At 32.1% G+C, this 26,157-nt stretch overlaps 1 protein-coding gene across 1 annotated transcript in view; it reads right to left on the minus strand.

Annotated features, from left to right (window-relative positions):
- LOC129233675 (soluble guanylate cyclase 88E-like) overlaps nt 1-26,157 on the minus strand; it is a gene marked incomplete at both ends in the record, with an annotated part of 107,593 nt that overhangs the window by 12,937 nt on the left and 68,499 nt on the right. The window contains 5 exons of the mRNA XM_054867655.1: nt 3,637-3,726; nt 6,083-6,192; nt 13,346-13,502; nt 16,914-17,060; nt 23,680-23,826. Of these exons, the coding sequence (XP_054723630.1) occupies nt 3,637-3,726; nt 6,083-6,192; nt 13,346-13,502; nt 16,914-17,060; nt 23,680-23,826 (651 nt within the window). The remainder of the gene's footprint in view (nt 1-3,636; nt 3,727-6,082; nt 6,193-13,345; nt 13,503-16,913; nt 17,061-23,679; nt 23,827-26,157) is intronic.

Consider the following 26,157-nt stretch of genomic DNA (forward strand, 5'->3'; position numbering starts at 1 on the left):
TGAATCGAAAGAAAAGACTGATAGCATTGGAAAAAAAATAGTGACAATAGGTTTTTAAAAAGAATACCGTATGTATCATGGCTACTGTGGTAAGCTGCATTTATTCACTGCTTTTTGTTATATTAGGTCGTGCGAAATCTAAGCAGATATTTCAAAAACATTTTCAAAAAACTAAGTTCTATCATTATGAGCTGAACTTAAGTTGATTTTTTTTTTACCATTGCTTCAACAAGAGTCCGAACTATTTTTAAAGGTATTCAAATGACTTTCAAATAATAATAACTTAAGATTAGAATTAGAGGGATAGTAATGAGTGTATTATAGCACAAATATTTCGTCGTATTCTAGTGCTATAACGTAATCGACCGCTTTTACAATTTACAGAGATATCATATTAGATTGGAATGTACCTATTAAAGTTTAAAAAAATCGAAAAAAGAAAAGATTTTTTTTTTTTTTTTTGAATTAGACTATTCCAGAACCAGATTTTCCAACGCCGTAAGGTAATAATCTACTAACATCGTCATGTTTTTAAATAACACCCACTGTTGTCAAACGTTTTTTTTTTTCAAAACCGTATGTCCATTTCACGAAAAAACAGACATTTTGTCCCGCACGTAATAGTTCATATATTTCATTAAAAATAACAATTTAAAAGGGTAATGAAAACAAAAACGTCGGATTCTTAAAAAAAATTATGTTCATTACCTTTAAAATTAATACTTATTATGCTGGAAAACAATGGCGACTTTTTAGAGACATGACCCAAAAGAGCATAGGAGTAAGCATGGCCCCACTAAATTTCGCTTACGCTTATAGGCCATGACAATCGCTGAAACTCATGGCAACAAAGAGGGCGCTCCAGGGAATCCCTGTTTTCCTTTAACGTTGCCCTTGATCGATGGATACACAGGATAGCTCAGCGCCTCTTGCGGTCAAAATGAGCGACATCCAATGAAAAATAAACCAATTTTGAAACTTGTCATTGATTGGTGGATGCACAGGATTCCGTTCAGCGCCTCTTGTGGTCAAAATGGGCAACATATGAAGTTTCAAATTTTTCGAGAATTTCAAGAGCAGATCATAGTTGCATCGGTTTAACGTATAAAAGTAATAAATTGTCAAGACCCGAAAGCGTCAGCGCCATCTAGTGGAGCCATGGACTAAGACACAAGGAAATCATACCGTAATCAAAGCTATGGTCGAATTCATAGAAACTTAGAGAATGATTGCAATTCATATGCAGTGTAACTAAATGTGTCACAATTTACATAAAACAACAAAACTTTATGTCGTCCTACAACAAATAAGAATAGAAAAATTGAAAAATACCACAGGGGACTATTTCTCTGGGGACTATTTTGTCTAACCTGTCCTGAAATTGTATCGAACTTAAAACAGAAATACGAAAAAATAAATTTAATTATCTTTCTGTTTTATAGGTTTTGGAAAACTTTTTATCGTAATGCTGAAAACTTCCCCTCTGATTGATTTCTCACAAGAAATTTTATCTGTCATTCTCTGCAAAAAAAAAAGCAAAATTTTCAGCTTTTTAAACAAGCCAAACGAAATTAAATTTAGCAAATATGTTTGTTTCCTAAAAAGTTATTTATTCCGCCGTTTGGACTTTTCATATATAAATAAATAATTAAAAGATACCAAGAATAAAGCCTCAAGCAGATTGATACTAATGAACGATAAAATGACGAGTTCAGTTAGTTATGACATTTTTAAAACATATGTATATATATATATATATATATATATATATATATATATATATATATATATATATATATATATATATATATATATATATAAGTTAAAAGGATTAACGATTTGTATAAAAGATTTCATAGTTTTGTTAATTAAGTACTTAATTGTCAAAATGCGCTTAAAATGAAAACTTTCCTAAAACTTCGTTATTCATTATGATTAATTTGCTTTCTAACGAGCCATCTGTAATTAATTGATAAATTTATTTTAGGATTAGGAAGCTGTTGTTGGTTTCGAAATATTAAGCACGAGAAAAACGAAACGGGATTATTGATATATTTTGAAACATTAGCAATGTGTTTAAATTTAATGGGATAGTATATGAAGATAATCCCACCACATGTAATAATTAAGTTTCGCGATTTTTTTATGTATAATGTGTAATGTTAAAATATAACTTTTTCAGTTTTAAATAGGGGAGACTGGGGTAATGGCAGTCACCTAAGGGAAAATGAATATAAAACTTTACTTTGTGTTAAAGTTGAAACACAATCATACAAAATTGCTTACATATAGTATGAGGGGTGCCCATCCCCCCAAGTTCAATGGTGCAAATCCCCCCCCCCCCATTTTACTTAACCCTCTCCCCCCCCCCTTTTTTTAGTTCTCTCTTTTAATTTATTTCTTTTTTTAAATTTATTTACTCATTTATTTTTCATTATTATTTACCATTATTTTATTAGAAAAGTTCTGACTTTTAAGGGCATATATACACACACAAACTAAGTAAATAAATGAAATAAAATATAAACAGAATAAAATAAAATAAAAAATTTAAATTAAAAATAAATCAATAAATGAATTTAAAGAAATAATTTTAAAAAAAAATCTCCCCAAAAATTTTGATGGCGCAACTTGCGCTATAATCCCTCCTTGTGAGCACCCCTGTATAGAATATGTAAGCGCGTTTTCAGTCAACGGTTTAAAAAAAAAAAAAAAAAAACCCACACACACACACACACACAAATACCAATGCTTAAAACGTTAATAAAACACTACGTGATACAATAATATGGCGTATCTTGTTCTTGTGAGATCAGTCTCGTTCCAAGAAAGGTAAACAGTAAGAGTTGATAGGGGATTAAACTATTTTATCATTCTTATAAGGCGAAACGTCAAAAAAGCATTTCTTACACAACAGGAAAACGACGACTGGCAAGATGTCCAGAGCTTCAGTAGTACATCTATAATCTGCCATGAAGTGGAAGCCCCAATCAGTTTAAATCTGAGTTATTCACTTTACGAGAAATCATAGTGACCGCCATTACCCGCTGACCGCCATTACCCCAGTCTCCCCTACAACTATAAATTCAAGGTTGCTCAAGTCAGAAAATTGAATTCAGGCGAACTATTTTTTACAGAAACTTTTAGACATGTTTTTGAAAAAAGTTTTTAAAAATTTCATTTTATACCTTAAGGATGTGTTGATGTCAGACGTATTGTACTTGTGTTACTGTGTTATTGCATACGCTGAATTTGTCACCGAATCAATATGATTGTCCATGCAATAAATAAATTAATCTTATGCGTGATGGAGACATGGTTATCTGTTTGACTTATTTTTCAAATGAAAGATAAAAGACAAATTGTGAGTAGAACTGCAAGAAAATAAGTCCAACATTGCTCAAAAATCTAGTTATCTCAAGTGAAAATATAATTTTAATTTTTATTGTAAGAATGGTATTTAATTAGGCTATGGGCAGATAGTAAACAATCATGAATGTTTATTGTCTTCTTAAAGCTCCGATTATTTTTATGAACACATAAATTTATCATACAACAACGAAGTTATAATTTTATAACAATCTAAACAGCATATTTTGACTGATTAAATGAAACAATGGTTAAAATATTACTTACTTTAACAGTTATGGTTCCTCTCTCAGTGATGTCCCATTCTGAAGGATCCAATCTATCTTTCGTTTTCTGACTGATATGAATTTTGAGAGGCTTTATGGAAGAAGAAGCAAAGATTAAAAAGTTGAACAAGAACAATTATTTTTTTGCTGATAATCAAACTAGGACGCAATCATGATGACTATTGTCAAAAAGGTTTAGTACATGTAGTTCTGGCATTGAAAGCTAAAATTAAGTTCTTCGAGTACTTAAATATGTATAATTCTCATGAAAGTATTAATCATGCCCGTACAATTTACTTGATTACTGTTAAGAATTAATAGTTTTTACAACAGGGTATATTTTGAACAATTTATCCTTGAGAACAAACAACACGAAAAACTTATTTTTGGCACAAAAAAATTGAAAAAATCGTACCAGTTCTGAATATATTCTCAATTTTTGATCTCAAGAAATAGATAAAATTTCTTAAAGTTGAAATACCATACGTCTTGGACTTAAAGGACGTGGACGTGCGTTCTCGTGGACGCAAATCAGAGATAAATATGATTGAATCAAAATGAAATTAGTTCAATGCGCAAATGTTTTTACCAGGGATCAGGAGTCGGTGAGAAAAGGACCAACTCCCTACTCCGACCCGTACCTCTGGCACATGTGACTCTAAAATAAATTAACATAATTAGTTTTAGCAGTTTTAACAGTTAAAAATTGCCTTCTGAAATTTTTAACTGTTTCAACTTTAACCAAAATGTGTTTTGACTTTCCTTTCTCCCATAATGTCAAGGTTCCTAAACTCTCTAAAATTGACATATTTATAGGTGACCCCACAATGCAATCTCTAAATAAAATTTGATGAACGCAAATAACTCTTTTAATTTTTAAACCAAATTAAGCAAATAAAAATGATCCAAAAAAATAATTAAAAAAACAATAATCTGACATTTTTAACTGTTTTAATTTTAACCAACATGTGAAGTCACATTTCTATCTCCCCTACTGTCACATTTCCTTAACTCGCAAAAAGTGACATCACTTATGGATGATCCCTTAGGCCAGCATTAGCAATCTCTGAATGAAGTTTGATGAAATCTAATAACTCTTTCAATTTCAAAAACGCATGAAGCAAACAAAGACGGTCTTTAAATAGATTTCAGGAAAAACAAATTACGTCGGGGAGATTTAGTTTGCGCTAATATGAAACCTTTATGAAAACAAAAGAAAAACCACTTCAATGAACATTAAGGAAAAACAGGATGAAGTGGATTTTAGAAAATGAAAGACGATGGTTTTATTTATTTGTCACCTTTGCTTAGTCTTTATTCAAGTAAGTTTATTTGCTGCCAATACAAAGATGAGTTGTATTTTTATAAAAGATGTTTCCTGCTTCCCATTTGACTTTATTCTCAGTTTGTAAGTACAGTGGCAATTCAAGGAGGAAGTGCAAAGAGACACATGAACTCTCAAGTTTTTTCCTTCAGCAAAAAATATTTGAGGATATTATTTTAATACTTTTTATGGACATTTAAATCTTATTTTGAAAATCAGTCAAAGTGTTCAGATGCAGAATGAAGAGCGGGGACACAGTTGTAGATACAGTGGCAGTCTGCGGAGAAAATGCAAAGAGACATTATGAGCCTCCAAGTGTTTTCTCTAACATGAAATATTTTAGGGTATTATTTTAATACTTTTAATGGAAATCTGAATCTTATTTTGAAAATCATTCAAAGAGCTGAAATGCAGAATGATGAGAGAGGATTGGAGAGAGGGGATTTCTTTATGTAAATGTAACGAAAATGTGCTTAATGTGTTGGGTTTTTTTAATGACGAATGCTTGATTTAAAATTTGAGCTATTAAATGCTGTCACATGCCTTTTATCAACGGCAATCTACAGTAAAAAAAAATCGGAACGTCACTGATTACTTACAGGTAACGTTTCGGAATTCTAAGGGTTTAGAGCAGTTTCCTGTTAAAAAAAAAACAAGTGTTTTGCTCAAAGGTTTCCTAAATCGCAATAAAATCCATAAATGCTGATATTGCATAGTAGTGCAAAACGTTTTTAGCTGCCAGTATGAAAATATATTGGACTTCCCTATTAGGTGTTTCTCCTTCAGCTTAGTTACGGTTCCTCTCGATTGACTGAGTCCCAATCAAGGGCGAAGTGCAATCTCCGGGCATTGTTGCTTTAAACAAATTTTAGAAAATATGATGGTTGTTTAATGATTTAAGGTTCATTTTGCACTTTCCTTTGGAAAATGTACTTTTGATTTGGAACACTAATTCTATTGAACTGGTTATCCTTAATCTTTCTATTGCTATGTGATGATTTTTTTCTCCTTAGACGGATAGCTTTCAGTAGAGAATAGGATGGTAGTTTATATATATATATATATATATATATATATATATATATATATATATATATATAATGCTACAAATATATATTCATACCTCAGACGTGCTTTCCATTCTTGACGCAGTATTAACAGTATCACCAAAAAGGCAGTACCTTGGCATCTTCAAACCAACAACACCTGCAACTACGGCCCCGGTGTGTACTCCTATAAATACCAGAAAGAAAAAAAAAAAGCTAAACACATTTCAATTTTATTGAAAGAAAACCTTTAGTTGTCGCTGAAATTATTTTATTGCTTCTACATTTCAGATTAATTTAGTTAATTTTTAACTTCCATATCATACTATTTATTTTACTTAAGCGTTGAACATTTCTGCTTTAAATACACTTTTTGAACAGAGCAGATTGAACTGATTGCTTTTGAAATTCATCGGACCATTGCAAGGAAAAACTCGCATTTTGTCCCCATATATACGTGCCAATAGATAATATATTTCATTAACAGTAGTAATTTTTAGGACAACAGCAACATTTTTGGACAAAATTTCTTGCTTAAAAAATCGCACATAGTTTGAAGTATCTTAAGCAGCAAAACACTCTTTTACATGCGTGTATACACCATTGAGAAGAGATAAACTGGAGGGAGTGATGACTTTCATTCGTGAAGGAAATATCCCAAGTCACGTGACAGATTTTAAAGAAAAGCATTGGAAGAAATCAGGTATCTTTCACTAGTTTCACGTAAAAGGGGCCAACCACTCGCCGTTATTGAGTCACGTGATTTGAGGTCTTTGCCCAAGCTTTTGCTTAGTCAATAATTGGACTTGTTCCTCCATTAATAATTCTTGCTCTAAAGTATACATGAATATGTAAGTGTACACAAATGTATTAGAGTATAAGGAGCTTATGCACGATTATGTATATGAATACATCAGATGGCTTGAACTCAGATGTATACTCGAGTATACGAGTATATACGTGTGTATCCGAGCATTTACGTGTTGCGTGTACAAACGTATACATACGCGTATAAGCGAGTATAAAAGAGTATTGATGAATAGATACCTGTATAGACACATTCTTGTAGGTACGCAAGCACACATTTATTGGTGTGCTTACGTAAAAACGTATATGGCGATTCCACCGTCACGTGCAGGACAAAAAGACGCAGAAATTTCATTAACATCTCTTAATATTTTAATTAAACAGGGGTGAGTAAATTTTTTAATCTTTACTTTTGATACAAAGATACTCCCAACAGTTATATTTTTATTAAACAATTTTGTCATTTAAAATTTAATTAATTTGCATGTGTCACGTGCAGGACATCTAAAGTCAACCTCTTGTAACTTGATCATGAATTGGTTAATATTTTTGCTCTACTAATATATTAATGTTGAAATTAATGGTTGATTTTTGAAAGCAAAGGCTCCAATGTAAAAGAAACGTATCTCTTTTGTTCAGAAATTATAGTTTAAACCATTGACAAAAAATTATGTATTGGACCCTTCTACGAAAAAGTAGTCACACCCGCATATGACGGTTCATATATTTCATTAAAAAGTAGTCATTTAAGAAAGAAATGAAATTTTTTTTTTGCCTAAGGAATCACACATTCGTTTGTAATTTGTTGAGCAATAAATTTTTTATCATTAGCCTTATAAATTATTATTTTTAATAAAAAAATATATGAGGTGTCACGTGCGGGAGAAAATTACCATTTTCCGTGGAATGGTCCATATACTTATACCTACAACATTCCTTACCATATACCTACACAAGTATATGCGTATAAATACGTACATACTGTGTTTGCGCATATATACTAGCATATACACGTATATGCTTATATGCACGCATATACCTCTGTATACGAATATGTATTCCCTCATCATTATCCTCAACTGCTCCTTCTTTGTTGTAGTTCACAGCAAAAAAAAAAGTTTATCGAGCAAAAATCACCTTAACTTTCGAAGAAAAATAACTAATGATGAAAAAAATAGTTTTTTTAAAGTACTACATCAGTGATTCAGTAAAAAAACTATCGAATTTGATTGTAGTTGCAGAATGCAAATTTGAAGAAAAATATTCTCTGTTTACAAGTTCGTATAGAAGAAAAATGAAGACACATTTACACATTCTTTTACCTTCAGAAACAAATTTCACTATAAAAACCTAAGAAAAGACAAAATTTAATTACTTTTTTTTTGCAAAAAAAAAGCAAGTTCTTTTAAATGAAAAAAGTTTTAAAAATCCACTGAAAACACTTCTCAAATTTTACAACTTTTCATTTGGGGGGGGGGGATATCTAGAGCATTGCGGAGCGCAGAATAATTTATCAGGCTAATAAAATTTCAAGCGAAAGACGTAGAAAAGTTAGTACGAGAGAAAAAAAAAACTAAGTGAATATCAGCAATATAATGTAAGAACGAATACCTAATTTTTTAAAACGTTAGTAGTATACATGAGCAAAACAAAAATCGAGTCCATGAAAGTAACATTGTAAAAAACATATTTTCTTCCTTTCTTACGCGTCTACGTTCTAATTAACGTGTAATTGCTAAACACAAATATCGAAGATATTTTCTTTTAAAAGGTAAACCGGCTTGACGCAAAAATATAATTTTTTTTAAAATGCTGCAAGGTACGTTGTATTTCAGTTGTTTTTATTTTCATGTACATTGGAAACTAAATAAGAGCCAATTAGATATTTTTCGTTAAAAAATTCAACCTTGCGATCAGCTTGTTTTCATTTTGTATGTTCATGCATTTATTTACGTAGTTATAAATAGCTTACAATAATTTTATTTGATACGAGTTCGAAGTTTTTACTTCTATTCATTTAAATCATTCATTTAAACTTTTAATTCTATTCATTTTCCTACTAACTCATATTGAACTTTTTTAATTACTTTATTCTAAAAGAAAAAAAAAGTACTCTCTTATACGTGAAATACACCGCCAGCTCAGTCATTTCCAGCTGAGGACTGCAGTTTCGTGCTTATTAGCACTCATCAGCCCGGCTTAGGAAAGTGACTGAGCTGGAGATGGAAAATCTCTTAAGGAAGCCAAGAGTGCGAAACAAACTGGTAGCTAATATAGAATTAGCAGACCAGACGAGTGACCGAAGCAATGGTTCGGTTCAACTCGAATGGACGGTAATTTACTGAATATACTCTAATATAGTACATTTCGTTTACTTTTCCCTTCTTTTTACGTTTTCAACGTCTGAAACATCGTGGTTTTAAAATTATTGATTGATTCATTAAAGAAACGCTTTTTGTTTTAGTTATTCTCAAAATAGTTTTTTCGTGGATCGAACCGTTATTCTTCAAAACGTTAGAAATAGTACAAAATTAGAAATTAATGTAGATATTTCACACAGAAGTTGATTAGTATATACAATTTTTCATACACTGGCATTGAAACTGACTTGCACCAATGTTATTCTACATTTACAATTATTTTGGTAAAATAAAGTCAAGTACATACAGTGCTTTGCCTAGCAGCAAATTTTTACTGCTTGGTCCCATTGAGAAGAGATAAAATGGAGGGAGTGAAGTCTTTCATTCATGAAACAAAGACCCCAAGTCACGTGATATATTTTAAAGCAAAGCAGTGGAAGAAATCGAACGAGCTTTCTCGTTCGTCCAGGTTTCTTTCACTGGTTTCACGCAAAACGTGCCAACCATTCGTCGTTGTGGGGTCACGTGACTTGGGATCCTTGGGTCAGCTTTTGCTAAGCCATTGATTGGACTTGCTCCCTCCATTTATATTGCTGCTCAATGCTTGGTCCAATCAGGATCATGGAAACTAATTTATACTACTGTCGTTACAATATATTTCAGTGTTCTTTTGTGCAATTGGTATATTTGATGGATAAACTAAACAGGAAACCAAATTCATGTAGAAATCCTTTTGTAAAATTTTTGACTCATGCCACTATCATTCTAATCCCTCCATATACAACTTTTCGATTACATCAATACGTTAAGAAAACAAAAAACGCATCAAATGTAATATTATATTTTCGGCGAGTTAAAAGTAAAGAAGAACATTTCTGAGAAACAAAATCGAAAAGTAAATTGCTCTTAGAAGTAAAACTGGAGATCGGGTAACGAAAAAGTTCAATACGTGTGCAGTTTTGGTGTATTTTTCTCTTTGTCAGGATTATGAATCTCAGTTTCTCTGAAAGATAAATCTTCCTATATTGTTATGAATATTATGTTTGTTTTTGAAATGGAAAAAGTAATAACTTATTGTTTGAATAAAAGGATTTTATGTATGTTCGTCGCTACTATCTAGAAAAGTGAATTTTCCTTTAAAAATATTTTTCATGTGCCTCTCGGACATTCCCATGAATTTTTAAAATAATTTTTAATATAAACCTTCGGTAAAAAACTTCTTTATCATAAGTTGTTCTTTAAATAATAAAAAAAATGATTCAAATATCATCTTGTTCATCTTTTTTAATCAGTTTTGCAATTCAAATTGCGTTTGAGTTCTACTTAAGTGCATTGGAAAATATTTCATGCTACATCTACAACTTGAATGAGTTTTTTCACTTTTAGGTATAAAAAGCGTAAATTCAATAGCAAGGTGTGCAAGATAAAAAGAATATTTTATGAAATAATGTGTTTCGAAATTTCATGCATTCTTTTTTTGTGTTAAGCAAGAAAATAGAAGCTTGCTTTTCAAAGCTGTAAAATTTCTACTCGTTCGATTTCCGAAATTTTTATGAAGAACGCTGCAGCATTGTATTCATGACCTGTTTTTAAACTAGCATTAAATATTGCCAAAATGCCAAAATAACATTTTCGGCAATATAAATAGAAGTATTTGCAAAAATCTATTCATAAGGTAAACCAATGAAGTTGAATAAATACCTTTGTGCTAGAAAAGTAATAAAAGAAATAACAAGTATATTAAAAATGTATATTAATGCACATTAAAACTATACATTAATTAACATTTGTACCGATGCATATCAAAATTGTTGAAAGAAGTATTCTGCTTTAAGCTACATTTCGTGTAATATATCTAGAATTCGATATATATCGTTTTTAATTAATTTTCTGCTATTTGCATCTTTCAATGCAGTAGAAATCGAGCTTCTTAGTAATTAAAAGATAGTAAAAAGAAAGTAATATAACCTTTACATATTTTTCTGATCAAATTAATAAACCTAATGTTAGTGAAACATTAATTTGTTTAATGTTTTCATGAAGAACTCAGAAAGTAGGATTCGAACTAGCAATAAAAACAATATAATAGTTATAACAATAATTTCATTGGTATCTACTGCCAAAGTTTTGTGATCCTTCTAAATCTTATCCCTTTTTATCTTCTCAAGACTATTCACTCAAGTCTTATCTCACAATGGGGAAAATGCGAATTAAATACAGAAGATAATTTAAATTTTAAAAAACCGCTCATTTTCCTTCAAAAATACAATAAACAAAAAAAAAAAAAAAAAAAAAAACACTGAGCTTGATTTTTTAATTTTTTCAAATTATTTATGATCTTTTTTTTTATCCCCTTAAAACTGCTCACTCAAGTTGTATCTCACAAAGGGAAAAAATACGAGTTAAATAAAGAGAATGATTTGAAAATATAAAAAAACCGCCAATTTTCATTCAAAAATACAATAAACCAAAAGAAAAAACGCTGAGCTTTGAAACGATGAACAAAGTTCATCTTACGTAAGAAAATTATAGCTTTCGATAGGTATGAATGAAAAAATCTTTCAAAGATTCTTTGCCATGAAATTTAAAATGTTTTGTGAAAATTATGTTAAAACTGGTAAAAAGGTCCGCATATAATGACGCAATACATTTTTAATGATCTAAATTCTGCTTCCCTTTATTATAATTAGTACTAAGAGAGGGTGGATAAGCCTTTCATGTCCTATATAACTAATAAAACGATAAGACTTTTGTTCATTAAAATAAAATTGATGTTGCACCTGTCCTTTCTTAACTTAAGAAATTCTCATGGACCAATAAATAAATAATAATATTAATAATAAGTCATTTGTTTTACAATATATAGCCGATCCTCGATAACTCAAAGTTTCATAACACGAATATTTTTTATCTCGAAGTTTTTATAGTAGTCTCAGTTAAGTAGTCTCAAAATAATTTTGTGTTTTTAATACAAAGTGGTCTGCACATCTCGGATGTATTTCTTTTAAGTCGAAGTTTTTAAGATAGTTTCGTTTCCATTTTATGCACAAAAATGCAGCCAAAATAAGATTTTTTTCCTTTAAGACATTGCTTTGCTTACAATAATGCTCCTATTTGCGCACAGTGTTGCAGAATTGATGAAAATTGGCAGATAAGGCTACTTTTTACCGGGTCTGACGATCTAAAATTTCATTGCCGGCTGATCTTTGAGATACTTATTTTTGTTGATGTGAACTGGACAGAATTGAAAAATCACTTGAATATATTGAGGAAAATGTAACTTATGTGTGAATTCATTTTCTACTTTTGCAAGCTCTTCATGGAGACTCTACTGGTGCAGATTCTTATGAGAAATATTCCCCACCACCATATAATTAGCAAGTATCATATTTTGAAAATATTTTACTGCGGTACCAGGAAAATTTTCTCTTTTCGAAGCATCTTGATAAAATTTATTATCTGTGAAGATTTTTTGTCGTAGTACTAATAATTACTTTTGTCCGCTCGAAATACCGTTTACTCGAAGAAATATTCGAGTTAAAACACTTCAAATAATCGAGAGTTGCCCGTATATTGTAGAACAAATGACTTATTATTAATAGTATTATTTATTTATGTATTTGGTCCATGAAGGATACTAATCTTAAGTTAAGAAAGGTCAGGTGCAACAACAATTTCATATTTAAAAATAATTTTCACAAAACATTTTAAATTTGAGGGCAAAAATTCTTTCAAAGATTCATTTATTCATACCAATCGAAAGCTATAATTTTCTTGTGCAAGATGAACTTTGTTCATCTAAGTCAGTAGAGTAGAGCGTTTATAAAATAACCTTGAAAGAATAAAAAATGAAGTTCAGCGTTTTTTTCTCTTTGTTTATTGTATTTGCCTTAGAGCAGGAATTCGTAAATGGATTAAGCATATCCAATCATTGGTATAGCAAAAGCTGAGCTAATGTCCCCAAGTCACGTGACTCAACAATGATAAAATGAAACTAGCGAAAGAAACCTGATTTCTTCCAATGCTTTGCTTCAAAATCTATCACTTGACTTGGAATCTTCGCTTCACGAATGAAGTCTCCATTCCCCGCCACTGTATATCTTCTCAATTGTTTTTAGCCAGCTTCTTGGGAGTTATCGAGAGTTGACTGTACTATACAATTGTAGTACTCACCCACTCGTATTTTGAGACTATCCCCCGTTGAGGGGTCTTCCAGTCCTCCAATCACCACTACCATATCGAGCGCCATGAGACAAACACGGTCTGCATGTCGCTCTTCAACTTCAGGACAGCCAGAAACAACCATATAAGCATCTCCAATTGTTTCGACCTCAAAAGTAAAATACACAATGGGTTACAGAATAAATATGTTAAAGAATTCTAACATTTCAAGATCAAACAATTCTTAATTACTCTAATACCTGTTGTAAAAAATGTTTGATAGTAGGAAAAGTTACGTTATTTAAAGTTATTAGAATCAATTGAGCCTCTCATTTTCAAAACTTCATTTTCTGCGAAATACGAAGAGAAACGAAAGTTAGTTTCAAAATGTGTGGGGCAAAGTGAAATGGTTTAGATAAATAACATTTTTAAAAATGAAAAAAAAGTGAAATTTATTCTGAAAATTACAGTTCATAAAGAGAGCACGATGTATTTCACACAGTGAAACCTGTGTAAGTTGACCACTTGCGGTGCACTACTTTAGTGGTCAACTTAAACAGTTGGTCAAGTTACAGAGGTTGATTTGTATGATAAGGGCTAATTCCGTGCCTGAAAAAAACGGTCAACTTAGACAGGTGGTCAACTTACAAGAATGGTCAACTTCACAGGTTTTACTGTAATAGAATTTGTAATAAAATGTCATTTTTCCATTTTTTAAAGAAACTCTTACTTTTTAACAAAACTGGCATAATTATACGTGCAATAGAAAGATAATGAATAAATGAATCAAATTATTAATGGAAAGATTAGGAATAGAAGTAAAAAAAATGATTAAATAAATATGACAATGAAGAATAATTAGGTGAACGAATAAATAATGTTTTAGAAATAAATAATGAACAAATAAAGCAACGAATATGTATTAAAAGAGTTAAGAAATAAATGGATAAATAAAGAAAAATAACTATTTCACTTTTACCGACACGCAATTTACAATTTGTATAACACATCTAAAATCAAAACATGTCCTACGTTAAGAGATAAACTTCTGCACTGAATTTCAAAATGTCTGAAAAATGTTTTGAAATATTGGTAGAAAGAACATTCTCATTTTAAAATGCAAAAAATGTTTTTATTTGCCTTAAAATACAACGATATCATCGTCTAATTTTAGGACTGGCTTGTACTATCATGTACCTTAATCTTCACAGGCATTTATTTTATAACTGGAATCGACAACATGTTTAATAACAACGTTAAAGTATTGCCGTTAAAGTAAACAGGTGGCGGTTAAAGCTAAGTAAATTATTTTATCTTTTCACTTCGTCACGCTTTGGTACTTTACCCTACATTATGCGACTATGGAAACGGAAAGCAAAATCAGGATTTGAAAGACTATTTCTCTGTAATCAGCAACAGCGAAAAACTACCTTTTGAGCATCTCATACAGCTCTGCTTATTTGACGAGGGCCTTGAGTAAAGGACTTCCAAAACATAAGAACAGCTATTTTGTTAAATAATAATTCTTGCATTCTGACGTAAACTGAAAATGTGAAAAGAGCGACCAAATGAGATTGCAACATATACTGCACAAATATTCTCTTAGATTTAGATCTTTCTTTGTCTGTCAATTTTTTCATTAAAAAATTATTGAGCAATCACGATTACTAATTGTTTTTATTTGACTGTTGAATGATGTCTTTTGATTTTTCCCTCGCCTCCCTCTGCAGCACCACCGTCGACCGGCCCCTCCCGATGCTGCTCCTCTAGCGAAAACCGTCTCCAGGTTGTGTCCATATCCTACGCACACACGCATGCATACACACATACACACGCATACGCACACACATGCCTGCACACACAAAACACCTCCACACACACATACCCACATTCTTGCCTGCACACAGATACAAACACATGCGCCTACACACAGATACAAACACATACGCCTACACACAGATACAAACACATACGCCTACACACACACACAAACACACGCCTACATACACACACACCCACACCCGCGTGATTGAGAAAAAATAATTTGAATTCAAGATGTCAAAATTCATATTAATTTTTAATTTTTTTTACATTGTCTTCTGTATTTCATTCTTGGACGTTGTATCTTTATTTTTTATAATAGTTGATTATGTACCAGTAAAAATCTAATTGGAGCACTGTTTATTTCATTGATTTTATACTCAGCAGATTTTTTAAATATCATACAAATGATATTTAAAAAATCATTTCAGTAAATCTTTTAAAACTGAGAGTTAACAATGAATCTAAATAATTAGCAAAGTTCAAAGCTTACTGAATCCGAATAAAAAAATTGCTAACTAACCATGTTTCACTCCTCCCAGATGAAACATCTTCCCTCTAATCAACATTTAAAGTACATTTTTTAATGTAATAGTAATTCAAAACTAATTGACTTTTACATATTTAGGGTAAAATGTAGGAAGTTATTATTGTATTTAATCTCTTTTAAGCATTTAATTTCTTCATAAACTACGTAATATTGAATATTTGCAAAACGTAGGCAATAAGTTTAGACAGCGAAAGCAAGTGGATCTTTTGAGGCTTTTACTCATTTGTGTACTACTATATCTGGTATCCAAAATGCATTTCAATATTAACTGATGCTGACTCCATGAAGATTTTATTTACCAAAAATCGTTTGAAATAACAATGTATTGCAATAGAAATACATCATATGTTTGCATACTTCTCTACGCAGCATAAAATGAAATTTCCAAAAAGCGTCCGCGTATTTGAATGCGTAAAACTCGAGAACTAATCGCCAGTTTTTGCTGAAATTTTCAGTTTAGGTCTTTTTTGAACCAAAAAGGTTTAGAAACTAGATAGAAAACAGTTCAACAAATAATTATTTTTTATTCCAATTTAGACACGATTTTCGCATGACTTACCGAAGATGGGGATGATAAATTACTTGCACATATTAATATTATGCGTCGTTCAAAAGGGCAAACTTATCTGCTTTCCATACAATTTGTTCCAGTTCTCTAACTGAATTACGGCGGGTGTTATTTGTGTTTCAAACTCGAATTTTTAAAATCTTTGCTAGTTTCCAGACGCTTCTTTCTTCATTAAAACCACAAAAAAAAAAGCGAAAAAATAGTTCCCGAGTCTTTCTTTTGACACCATTGAAAAGAACGACTTTTTTAACCCAGATCTAACCAAACCTATGGTCGCAGAACCAAACTTCTGTCTCAGTTTTAAAATAGTTACAAGCATTTTAAGTCGAGTTTAAAAATATCTTCTCGATTCAAGTAATCGTTTTTTAACTTTGTTGCCATGGTTACGTTTTTCAGCTTCTTCGCTTGTTTCTTCTTTCTTATTTTAATTTCTTTAGCGTATAAAGCGATCAACAGACTTTCTACGTTGGCTATAGCGGGGAAAATATCACTTGACATAACTTTTATTTTCAAGGCAGACCGTGAGAAGCCGGGCAACGCAGCTAGTTATCATTAAACAGTAAAATCTTAATTACTTAATGTAATCCATTTTCAGCAAAGAAAAAAAAAGCAAGAAAAAGAAAACACAAGAATAATCTCACCTTGTAAATATTATGCTTTTCCGTCAATTGATCAAACAAGCTGTACATTGCATTAAGCATTGAAACCACCTGCATAGGGGTTATGCGGCTGCAGATTTCTGTAAATTTCACCACATCGCTAAACAAAATTGTGACACTTTCAAAGAACTGAAAAATCAAAAAAGTTATTTTTTTCCTCCAGTTGCTACACACTAGAATTTTAAAGTGAATTGGTGAGCGAAAAGACAATACTAGTAATTACTTTTTGTTACATTGAGAATATTTTTGTATTCAATATTGATTGTTGCTTTACATGAACACAGGTTTTTCCATTTAATTCAATTAATTTACTAACACTAACATAGAGGAACATAAGTTATAAAGATACATCTATACAGACTTGGTATAAGAAAAAATATTAAGTAAGCAAAACAATATCACGACTCTCAAACATGTAAAAAAAAAAAAAAAACTCTTCCGTTGTGATTGTCCAAATACTTTTTCTTTTCTTTCCCCCCTTTTTTACTTTCTTCTATATCTAATATATAGAAGAAAGTATTGGATTCGTGCAAATTTTCGAATTTCGAATTTTGACGGATTCGAACGTTTTGAGGTGTGCTGAGTCCATTTCGACCATTTTTGGAAAATGTCTGTCTGTCTGTGTGTGTGTGTGTGTGTGTATGTATGTGTGTGTGTGTGTATGTATGTGTGTCACGTCGGTGTGTGACCAGTTTTTTGTGGCCGCTCTACAACAAAAACTACCGCATGAAATCGAACGAAATTTGGTGCACATATGTGCCCCTATGTGAACTTGTGCCCATTAGTTTTTGGCGCGAATTCCTCCAAGGGGGGTGGAGCAATGGGACGTTTTTCGAGTTACGCGTGCTTGCTATTCCTCAGGAAGTAACTGGCGGAATCAAACAAAATTTTGTCCATATGTTGGTATTAACAGGAACAGGTGCTGATTCAATTTTGGTGTCAATAACTCAAACGGGGGTTGAGCTATAGAACGTTTTTTGTCGTCAATTGTGACTGCTGTATCTCAAGAAATAATGAACGGAATGAAAGAAAAATTTATCGGCAAGTAGCCCTTAGTGGGTATAAGAACTGATTTTATTTTTGTGTCAACAGCTAAAAAGGGGGTAGCGCAATCACCCGTTCTTTTTTTCCATTTTGAGTGCCCTATCTCAAGAAGTAATGCTACGTTCTGGTTGAAATTTGGAATATATGTGAATCCATATGTAAACAGGCTTTGGTTCTATTTTGACGCCGATCGCTCCAAGAGGTGTTGATTTTTTTTTTTTTTTTTTTTTTTTTTTTGCGAATAAAAATATTTTTATTAATGCAACAATAAGAAAGATAAATCGTAATAGATTGTCGTCTGCGTATTTCTCGTGATTTTAATTGTATGGAAATGATAGGAAATATTATCCCAATGATTTAAAATTTTTAACTGTTGCCATCTTATGTTTGTTAACAAATAAAATATTTGTAATTCATTCAAGCAAGGCTTTTAAAATAACTTTCAATTTTCGCTCTTTGCTTTGCTTTTGCAATAATTCAGACATTGGGATAGTCGTCAAGTTTTTGCATGTGTCATTTTGTTTTTGTTGGGAATATTGCTTCCTCGTCAAGCATGGGGAGGGATCAGAAAAAAAAAAAAAATATATAGAAGAAAGTTTCGTGATGGCCACAACATACTAGTTTTGGTAAAAGGCTCCTGTTTTATAAGCCACATATTTCATCAACTTAGTGACATATTCAATTTTTTTTGCAATCGTTGCAACATGTTGTTTGTAGGTTTAGATTACCGCTAATTTTTGGTCAGCTGACTATCTAGAATAGTCTAATGTTTAACTCAAAAATGAAATCGCATAATTTTGCATAAACTCTAGATTGGCAAAGTAAAGATTTCTTGAAAACTCGATTGGCTTGGAGTGCCCTTGGCAAAATTAAACGCCTAGTGCAGTTTTACATCGAAGAGAGCCCTTTTGCCTCCATCTGGTGTGGGAATCTCAGCGTAAAAATTCTCTTGGTGAATGCTTCCACCAATAGTGGTGCCACGTGAAAGAATGGATGTTATATTAGGGGATCACACTAGGTCTGCAAAAGGTTGTACCTCTAACACAACACACTATTTGGCATTGCCAAATACAAACTATTTATACTTAAATGATGCAGCAATTGTCTCCCTGTTGTCCTTTTTTATTGATTTACTTGTTATCTTGGAAACGATAGCTCACCGATCTTTACAGTTGATCTGTGTCTTCGTAAGGTACTGTTTTCATTGTAAAGTATTACTTTTTCTACTAGTGGTGATCATGTCTTCATGCCCCCAGTATGTCATTCACTATGTTTCTTTTACTCGTTGGAAAATCCATTTCCAAGGGTGGGTAAGAAGGTTCTTGAAAGGGAAGAAACTGCAGATATTAAGCAGTAGGTTACCGATAGTCCAGTCATCAGATCAAGTTTTGAGTAAAACGCATTTAAAGATAACATCCTGGGTAGGCTTTCGTTGATTTTTACATTTTTTTTTCATTATTTATTTTTTCATTGATTTCATTGTACAGCAGCACTTACCAGGGCCACTATTACTATCTCTTGCCCCAAGAAAGAGGAGATGTTCTCCTACTATTTGCACTGGTTATCTCCGAATTGTTAATTTTGCCACTTACATCCCTTTGCTTCTCACTGCCTCATATGTAAGATCAGCGAGATCGCGCTACCAGAGAAAGCAAGGGCCGTAAAGGTTTTACTAATAACGCTATCTCGCTGATCCTATCTATTACAAAACAAAGTGGTTCGATTCCGCTTCCAGTTTATCCGCCTTCTCTCTGTGGTCAAACTATACACACCTCATTAGGCTCTTTTTCACATATACAACAGCGTCCTAAATTGTCATCAATACTATGGATATCCAAAACACTCGTAGTAAAAGACTTTTTCTTTTTTTTTTTAACATGTTGTTCAAGGCAATGGTGATATTGTGTATAAAGTCAAAGCCAAAATTTGAGACTGCGTTTTTCTTCGGAGTGTGAGAGAAAAAAGAGCACTAGTACTAAACTGGTTTCTCACTCCTTTAACGCTAAACCAATCTCTACCCCCTTAGCTGAAAAAAACCTTCTTTTTTCACCTAGAGTCCAGTCCCCCCCCCCTTTAAAAAAGAAAAGACTTAATAGTATTATGCTGTAAAAGTTTTAGCTTTTTACTTAAATTTTAATAGGTTGCTCAAAGCTCAATGAAACCTTTATTTAACATTAGCCGTAATATAGAAAATGCCCCAAGAAAAGAAACATTTAACTTACCTGGCTGTTTTTACTTCCTTTTACAAAAAAGGAAGTATTGTATTCGCGAAAAAAATTCACCCAAAAATTGGCCTTAATTTCCATTTTGCTCACTCTCGAGGAACGTACAGAAACCCGAAATATCCATTTTGACGATCCCCGAGTTAATTGCATTTAATTACAACGAGTTTTCTCGTGACGTCTGTATGTACGTATGTATGTGCGCATGTGTGTATGTGTGTATGTATGTCGCATAACTCAAGAACGGAATGTCCTAGAAAGTTGAAATTTGATACGTAGACTCCTAGTAGGGTCTCGTTGTGCATCTTCCTTTTTGGTTGCATTCGGATGCTCCAAAGGGGGTCTTTAGCCCCTTTTTGAGGGGAAATCATTGTTAATTTCGATGTAAACTCGAGTGGTGTTATAATTTGGCGGACACTTGGTGATATATCGCCAGTCTTTTGGTCGCCAACATAGCGACAAATTTGGCGATTTTTAATTTTTTTTATTTTTTATTTTCAAATCTGGTTTTAATTTGGCCACTGTTGGTGATATTTAAAAAGTAAATTATTGAATCATATTAAAACTGCCAATAATGAGAAAATGACATTAATTTGGAGTAAAAAGAAGTCATGTGATGTAGCTTTATTTAACCCCCCTCCCAATACGTATGAAGTCTGGGGGTGGGGTTGAGCACCCCCTTTCAGTTGAAATAGGAAGATAAAATTTTTCTAGTATATGATTTCATCTCTTTTTTTTTTGTGAATAATTATTTTATTGCAATGTATATGCATATTACTAGTGTATATTACTATATGTAGCATTTCTTTTCAGTTCAATGCTTTATTTACCCCTCCCCATTCCCAATACGTATGAAGTCTGGGGGATGGGGTTTAGCACCCTCTTTCAGTTGAAATAGAAAGCTAAAATTTTCCCAGTTTATTATTATCCACAAGTCTAAAAATATTGAGAGGTGGCCCGTTATCTAGGAGAAACTTTTTTTTAAATGTATTTTTTGAACCACCCTACCTCTCCCGTTATAACGGGTAAGGTCTTGAAAATTGTATTCTTTGTTATTTCAACACGAAGTTTAACAAACACATTTGTTTTTACTGTTTTGCAGTTCTCTGAAAATGGTTGATTTACATCTAGTACTTATTTTTCACTCACCGTTTCAATAAACTGTTCTCAAGATTTTAAAGCAAAGCATCGCTTCTAATAAAGAAAATCTATCCAGTGGCAAAACAGGTAATTTAATTTTGAAAACAATGTTTGCTTTTATGTCAGTTGGCAGTTTTTTCAAATATTTTTTAAATACATATGACATCATTCTTTTCTGTAGTTTTAAACGAAATAACAGCATACATTTTTATGAAATGTATTTACGCTAAGATAAAACTGCCAGCTCATAATTTCACATGTTACATAACTTATTAACTTCATATCACTTAAAAATGTCAAAAACTTGTCATGCAGGAGATTTTCAGAAAAATGTAAGTTGCGTCAGAGTTGATTAGTTAACAACGTTTTTTTTGACGCATACAGTGTATGGAGCAGCATCATACAAAATATCTAAAATATTAATTATGTAGTCTTTGTTATCAGCATAAATTTAAAAAACTAAGCCGATTAGTAATAAGCAGCTTACTAAGCAAGTATACTTTTGTTCAACAACTGCATGATTTTTCTCGCGCATGTACAAAGTATTTTAAACTAATTAATTTAATCAAAGGAAAGTTTGCCTATTTGGAGGTAATCTTTTATGAATACATTTTTTAAAGAGAGTCAACCAATTTCTCCAGTATAAATATTAAAATTGACTGAGTATACGTTGGAGATCAACATTTTGAAAGAGTTTTATTCCGTTTTACTCGTTATAAATAGATTACTTCAACGTTTTTAGTTGCTGAAAGTTTCCAAAAAAAAAAAAAAATCATGGTTTGTATTAAAAAAGAAGTAAGGCATTTTCAGCAAAATAAAACTCGTATTACGCGTTAGCAAATTTTCTCTCCCACAAACACACACACACACACACAAAAGAAAGAAAGAAAGGAATATATTTTTATCGTCGAGTTGAAAAAACATTCTTAAAATATTTTTAACGTAAAATAATGTGGAATTACAGGAAAAGAAGAGAAAATGCAAAAAATTTCTTTTTTGAAGCGAAAAATACAGCTTTTATTTGCGGGTTTACTGTGTTACCTAATGGAAAGAATTTCAACGACTAAAACAAATGCCATTTAATACGAAAAATGAAAATGTGTTTTGCAATTCTGGGAACTATTGTGTTTTTCTTTATTAAGTGCATTCGTTCAACAGCTTTTACATCATAAGTCCAAAAATAGCTTCTAAGCAGTAACTACAAATTTAATGGCGCAATGGGGTCGTTTCCGAAATTATAAAAAAAAAATTCTGAGAAAACATACTTAAAAACATAGGATTTGACCACGTTTTAAATAATATGAAAAAGTTAATATTTTTTAACTTATTATTTTAATCGGTGAGAAGATTCAATTTCATTTTTTACTTTCTGCATGAATCACAAGTGATGAAATGCCATTCACTGATGCTATTAGCGCAGAATGCAATATTTAATTCACTTCTTTACTCGCATGCATTGGCAACGATGCGGTTGATAACAAGCGTTGAGCCCTATATTTAATTCACTTCTTAATTATCGTATCGTGGAAACGCGGTAGACAGCAAGCGTAAGCATTCAGCGAGCCAGTGGAGTAGCGCGCCAAAGTTCATCACTTATGACGTCATACAAACCACGCCTTGTTTGAAAAATCGTGCACTTCACTGGCACGTTGAATGCTTACACTTGCTGTCTACCGCGTTTCCAGATCTACGCTAATGGCATCAGTGAAAGGCATTTTATCACTTATGATGTCATATGTAAAAGCATAAAAAAGGAAATTGAATCTGCGCATTAATTAAAATATTTTTTTAAAAATATTAAACTTTGTCAACTATTTAAAAAATGGTTAAATCCTATGTTTTTAAACATGCTCTTCAGAAAAAAATACTTTTAAAATTTCGGAAGTGACCCCATTTTTAATTCTGGGAAAATTTATCTTGACCATGCTAAAAAAATGAATAGAAAAAAAAAACTACAGAATGAGTCAGTGTATATTGAAAAAGTAAATAAAAATGGCGTGTAACAAATAAAGTTGAATAAATACGTTTGAGTTTGAAAAGTAAAGTAAGAAATAACATTGTGTAATTGCACAAAATTGCTGATTAATGCAGACACGTGTTTCCGGGTTACAAGGAATCCCTTTTTTCAATGCAAAATAAGTGAGCTTACAAATGAAAAGACATTCGACAAAAGCGTGTTCAAAATAGCGTGTCGTTCCGATAAATATTGCATTGCCAACAAGCAAAATATTTTGTATTTAAAATTGACAATATTCTTAAAATAAAATATTTTATAACAGGTTTTTATATCACCCCGTAGTTTACTAAAATAGAAGACAACGAATATCCGCAATGGGTTCTACCTGACATGTCTGCAATGCCGGTTCGCCCTTTCTGAGTCTATCTGCGACTTGTCTGGGGATCATCTGATACAACAGTTCATCTGTCCTCCTCATCTCGACATCCAATTTGCGCATGGAATCCTCCAGCTGTTTGCTTTTTTGAAGTTCCTGGAAAGATATAATTTGTCTCACATTACATCTCCCTTAACAGAAAATATCTAGGTGAGGTTAGTGGTGGGATACGAAGCCCTCACTCAATTCGAATCCCAACCAGAGCATGGATAACATTGATCGATACAACCCTTATTCCATAGACTAATAATAAGAGTAGACCGAGCTATAGCAACTCTTTTGCTGCTCATAAACCAAACCATGTGACTGGTGGATATCCTAGCAACAGCGGGCGTTGATCGTAGCAGATGATCAACGCGAGCGAGAAATAAAATAGAATTGATGAAACACGGAAGAATGATCATTTATGGAGTCCGATTTGTAAATTTGTTATTCTAAGTTGTAAATATTTTGTTAATATAGTGAGTTTTTCGTTTGATAGTATTGTGCATTTTCTTTATTCAATTTCAATAACTCACTAAGCAATTAAAGATGCAAGCGCCCAAAAAGAATCGGCAAACGCTAAGAATTTTACCTACAATTTCAATTTAAGATACCGATTAGTACATTTTTGCGTTAACGCAAAACGTTTACGCCATTACGTTTACGGCAGTGCTGACGTAGCAGTTCCAAATGAAATAAAACTTACTGAAAACTGTGATCAAAAACTAATTACTAATGTCAAAATAATACATAACTAAAAGAAAAACAGTTCAATCATCTCTGCACCTGGGGAAAAAATTATAATAAAAACACATTACGTCTTAAAATATATGTCAAGTGCCAAACTATAGATAATCCTGCCATCTAGCAACCATGCTGCCAAAGTTTTCGCCAAGCCTCCCACCAGTCACATGATGTATCCATGAACCAATTTTTTCTTCAGCAAGTCTGGGGAAGCTCGGTCTATACTCTTATTATTAGTCTATGCCTTATTCTGATTATCGCTTAGTTGTTCGGAACTTACTTTCAAGTAAAGATCCTCTGGATATCTTTAGAATTAGGGGAAGCTGCTGTACCCACGGACTAAATTTACTTTTCAATTTTTGCTGGTCTCTGGGAATGGATAATCGATCGGAAAATTTTTCTGGCAGAATCTACAACTTATCATCTAATTTGGCAATTTTTGTCAGGTGAAAACCTCAAAGCTTTCAGCTTCAAAAATTTTTTCTTAAAAACTATCTTTTTTGTCCGTGGGTACAACACCCCGTTCACCACGCGGACAGGTACCTTTGTACCCATGGAGATATAAAAAATATATATATAAATAGTTCTGAGGAACTCAATTATACTCAATACATTTTCATACGACATTTTATATTGCAATACTTTAAACATCCATTGAAAATAACATTAAATAAAATAACCAACAGAAATTAAACTTTGAAAATTATCGAAGGATTTTTTTCCCTTTTTTAAATTTTCCTTAATTTTTAACATCGTGAACTCTTTAAAAAAGTTAAAAAATAATTAATATGTTTTTAAACAAAAAAATAACTAGATTGTATGATAGTATGGCTCGCTATGTACCTACATAATAACTTCAATTTATATGCAAATTGAAACCTTTAACCAAAATTAACCCATTACAAAAAACTCAGTTTAGATTCAACCGACAAAATACTAGAAAAGACGACTTCAAATGAAAACAGGTGGGATTGACGGTCTGTAGATCCTACAACAGGTGGGGGTTACATCAACACTATATCTTTTCAAGCCCTACTTCAAATTTATCATCATTGTTGAAAGCAAATTTCTGACGTTGATACTTCACATTGTAAAAAGACTCAGGTGTGACCCAAGGAGACTAAAAATTGCCGTCCGTAGATACACATGGTTATGTGTCCTTGGGTACAAAGGTACGCCATTTTGGTTATGCAAGCCATTCACATCGACAGGACTACAATTTTACAACATTAAAAATCAGAAACAAAACCTTCAAAATATAGGGAATCATGATACCTACAACAAAAATAAACAGTACAATCTACGACGGACGAAAAAAAGATAAATTGCTCATGTCTTTTTTTTTTACTTACATCCTACTAAAACCGACAAAATGTGATATAATCTTAAATGTTCGTTTGATGGCGTTGAAACTTCCTGGGGTATTGGAGAGGGTTGTGACACACACGTTGAACCCCGATTGGGATCTCTCTCGACGATACCCGGAATTTCCCGACCAACGTCCGTAGGTACCACCGTCCGTGGGTACAGCAACCTGCCTTATAGAATTTAAGGTTTTTCTGCATCGTTTTTTATTTTTATCAAAAAATCCGTTAAATTTATGCATAGATTGCCAAAAACAGATTTAAACTTTCTATTTCAAAAGCGATTCCTAATGAACTTGCTCAGATCTGAATCTGTATCTGTTTCTAACTTATTCGT

This window comes from Uloborus diversus, unplaced genomic scaffold (assembly GCF_026930045.1).
Source record: "Uloborus diversus isolate 005 unplaced genomic scaffold, Udiv.v.3.1 scaffold_612, whole genome shotgun sequence".
NCBI lineage: Eukaryota > Metazoa > Arthropoda > Arachnida > Araneae > Uloboridae > Uloborus > Uloborus diversus.